The sequence below is a fragment of the Hippopotamus amphibius genome, chromosome 9, assembly GCF_030028045.1.
Source record: "Hippopotamus amphibius kiboko isolate mHipAmp2 chromosome 9, mHipAmp2.hap2, whole genome shotgun sequence".
NCBI lineage: Eukaryota > Metazoa > Chordata > Mammalia > Artiodactyla > Hippopotamidae > Hippopotamus > Hippopotamus amphibius.
Window position 1 is genome coordinate 38,757,314 of NC_080194.1, and position 3,417 is coordinate 38,760,730.

The window sequence follows — 3,417 nt, forward strand, 5'->3', positions numbered from 1 at the left end:
AGAAATGACACCGTTAGTGTGCCATTAAGGCAAAGGTATCCTGAAGTTTACTTCACATGAACATGCAACTGAGCTTCCATACATTGACTCATGGGTCAATCAGTTTGGGGGTCAATAGCACACAATATGGTTTATCAACTTTCATACTGGAAGGCCTAGGAAAAGAGGGCAAAAAAGACCTGAACCCAGGGATATTCTAGTACATAGAAATCCAAAAGAGAGCAAAAAGCCACTGGGATGATCAGAAGTGATCCATGAGAGCAAAGAACAAGTTGGAACGTGTGGTGTGTTCCAGAAGACAAGCAAAGAAAATGTTTCTAGACAAAGGGATGAATCAGTTATATTCAGTATTGCTGAGAAGTAGAGCAAGATCCACCTAGAGGAGAACTATTGGATTTAACATGAAAGTAATATAGGAAATTGACAAAAGCTATTTCAGGGAAATGTGAGGTGTAAGGTATTCTGGAGAAAGCAGAGGTGCTAAGAATAATTTTTGGATGAGTAGAGAGAATGAATATTGGCAATCTTGAATTAAATTTTGCCCTCAAGATGAACAGAGAAATCAAATACGCAAAGAGGATGGTTTTGTGATGAACGTTTATTTTTTTGTGTCTTTATAAAAGGAAAACCGCTAGAAGATATATCAAAACATAGAATTTAATTAGTGTACATTAACAACCTCAGAGGAAAGGACTGGGGATTGTTAAAAGTTGGGCAGGCAGAATCGATTCTGAAATCCTCTTTATGATATCTGGGATGAGGCTTTAGAAGTACAGTTATGCATAGTCTCTCATCTTCATGTTAATTTAGAAATACCCTGAATATTATACAGAAAGTGTTTAAGTAAATCTCTTAGTTTCATTTTCAGCTTAATAGAAGAAATGTAACCACTGCTCTCCATAACCCTGTACTCATAGAAATACGTTCACTCTATTTCATAAAATTCATTATTCTACTTCTCCCTCCAAACTGTGCATTCTTTGAAAGCCTTCTCAAACAAAAGAGACAACGTATGAGTTGCGAAGGAGACAATTATGAGAAAGACTCATGCAAGGAAAGGTCTGGTCAGATACCAGGTCACTGGGTTTCTCCTAAGACACGCAGAGGCTCACAACTCATTATATTATTGACGCCATGATATCTCCTTAGTTTCATCTTTGGGGTGCTGTTGAGAAAACAGAGAACTTTGATGAAAAATGAGAATATACGGTGCATTTTTTCAGAGCTGACTCACAGGTATCAAAATATAATTCCATTCACAATTAAAAACATCAATTTCATTCATCTGGCCCCACAGACCATTGGTTTCACTGGATTCCTTTTTCAGGGTTATTGCTCCAGCTTCCCACTAGCATTTTTCTTTCTTCGAACCTGATATTACTGAGACCTGAGTTACACAGAGAACCAGGAGGTGTAAATTTATGTGGAGGGTGATGTGGCATGAGAATTATTTGATATTCTACAAAAACAAGATGAGGATGGACTACTCATCACGTAACTTGGCAGCTTCAGGTACCTATTCTTGGAAAGTCCTGCCTGAACAAACAGTATTTTTTCTCTTCCCATCAAGCTCCGGGCAAATGTCCCTTTCGTACATTATGGGATTTGATATCCTTAGAACTCGAAGGACGCCTCGTGATGCAGTCTCTTATCTGCTTGGTTTTCACCCCATAGACAACAGGATTCATAGCGGGAGGCAGGAGCAGATAAATATTGGCTACAATGATGTGGCAAGATGAAGGAATGACGTGGCCCCCAAAGCGATGGGAAAAGAATGAAAAGAAAGCTGGGCTGTAGGAGAAAACAATAGCACAGATATGGGCAGTGCAGGTGCTGAAGGCCTTCTGCCGGGCATCTGCAGAGGAGAGGCTGACCACTGCCCGGAGGATCATGGTGTAGGAGATTGTGATGCACAGGATGTCAAAGCCCCCAATCAGGAGGGCAACCATCAGACCGTAAATAACATTGACCTTGATATTGCCACAGGATAACTTGGCCACAGCCATGTGGTCACAGTAGGTGTGGGGGATTATATTGCCTCTGCAGTAAGGCAGGCGCTTGATGAGGAAGGTGAAGGGAATGATGAGAAGCACCCCTCTGAGAAAGGTGGAGAGCCCCGCCTTTGCAATGATGGGATTGGTGAGGATAGTTGAGTAGCGCAGAGGGTAGCAGATGGCCACATAGCGGTCCAGGGCCATAAGCATGAGCACCCCAGACTCCATCCCTGTGAAGGTATGGACAAGGAACATCTGGACCAGGCATCCATCAAAGCTGATTTCCTTAAAGTGGAACCAGAATATGCTGAGGGCTTTAGGGATTGTGCTAGAGCATATGACAAGGTCGGTGAGAGAAAGCATAGCCAAAAAGTAGTACATGGGTCTGTGCAGGACATCCTCGGAGCGGATGAGGTAGAGGAGTCCACAATTCCCCACCAGAGCCACAAGGTACATGGAGCAGAAGGGAAGGGAAATCCACATGTGCATGTTCTCCAGTCCTGGGATCCCAGTAAGAATGAAGGAGACTGGATTCATGTTTGTTTGGTTCAACACTAGCATAATCAAGCTAATATGATCACTAATAGGCTGTAGCTTTTGTAGATCCTCCTAGATAAGAGATAAGAGAAAAAAACATCTTGGTCATCATCGCTGTCTTCATTCCTTTTGCCTTTTTGCTCCAAGGTATACTTCAGTGGGCAAATAACCAATTTTTTCTGACCTCCGAGCAATATGAACATAAACATTATTTAAACCGAATGGATTATTTTTGGTAATTTTTTATCCATTCCTTTATATAAGTAATCAACACATACTTTTCAGTGTCTAACTTGCTGAGTTCTTTAATAGACATCCATTTATAAAATATGGACTTTTTGTTATTATTTTTCTGAAGCTATTTTTGTTAAGACATATAATTTATGTATTAGTAATGATACACATAGTCCAGCAAGAAAAATGAAATGAAAAACCATGAAACTTTAAATATATCATGTTTTTGAGAAAAAACATAGAAGATAGTATTTTCTCTTGCCTGCGGGCATTGGGAGGCTGGAATGGGTTTCGATCTTGGGCCAGGGCCAGATGATGACATACTTCATCGATATGTGAATAGCAGGATTCTACTAGTTAATGTTCCGCCTGAGAAACATTTTGAAGCTAACTTTCCCTCAGATATTGTATTGCTAAGTGCAGACGTCTGAATGCTTTCGAATTATTGAAATGTTGGTTAATGACAAAAATTTGGAAAACCCAAAAGGAGCTCTAAGCATAAAACCAGAACATAAGGGCATAAATTACTGTAAAAAAGTTAACCTTAGTGAAACTTCATATATTACCCATCATCAGTCTTCATTTCTGAAATGTATAGGCAGTGATCCCATCCCCCTCTGGACCAGACCATTCTCAATTCTTCTGACGTGAA

General features: G+C 40.4%; 1 protein-coding gene across 1 annotated transcript; it reads right to left on the reverse strand.

The window, feature by feature from the left end:
- Nucleotides 1–1,565: 1,565 nt before the first annotated feature.
- LOC130860802 (olfactory receptor 52N4-like) lies at nucleotides 1,566–2,555 on the reverse strand. Its single transcript, XM_057749372.1, has one exon. The coding sequence runs from the start codon at nucleotides 2,553–2,555 to the stop codon at nucleotides 1,566–1,568; it is 990 nt and encodes a 329-aa protein (XP_057605355.1).
- Nucleotides 2,556–3,417: the final 862 nt, after the last annotated feature.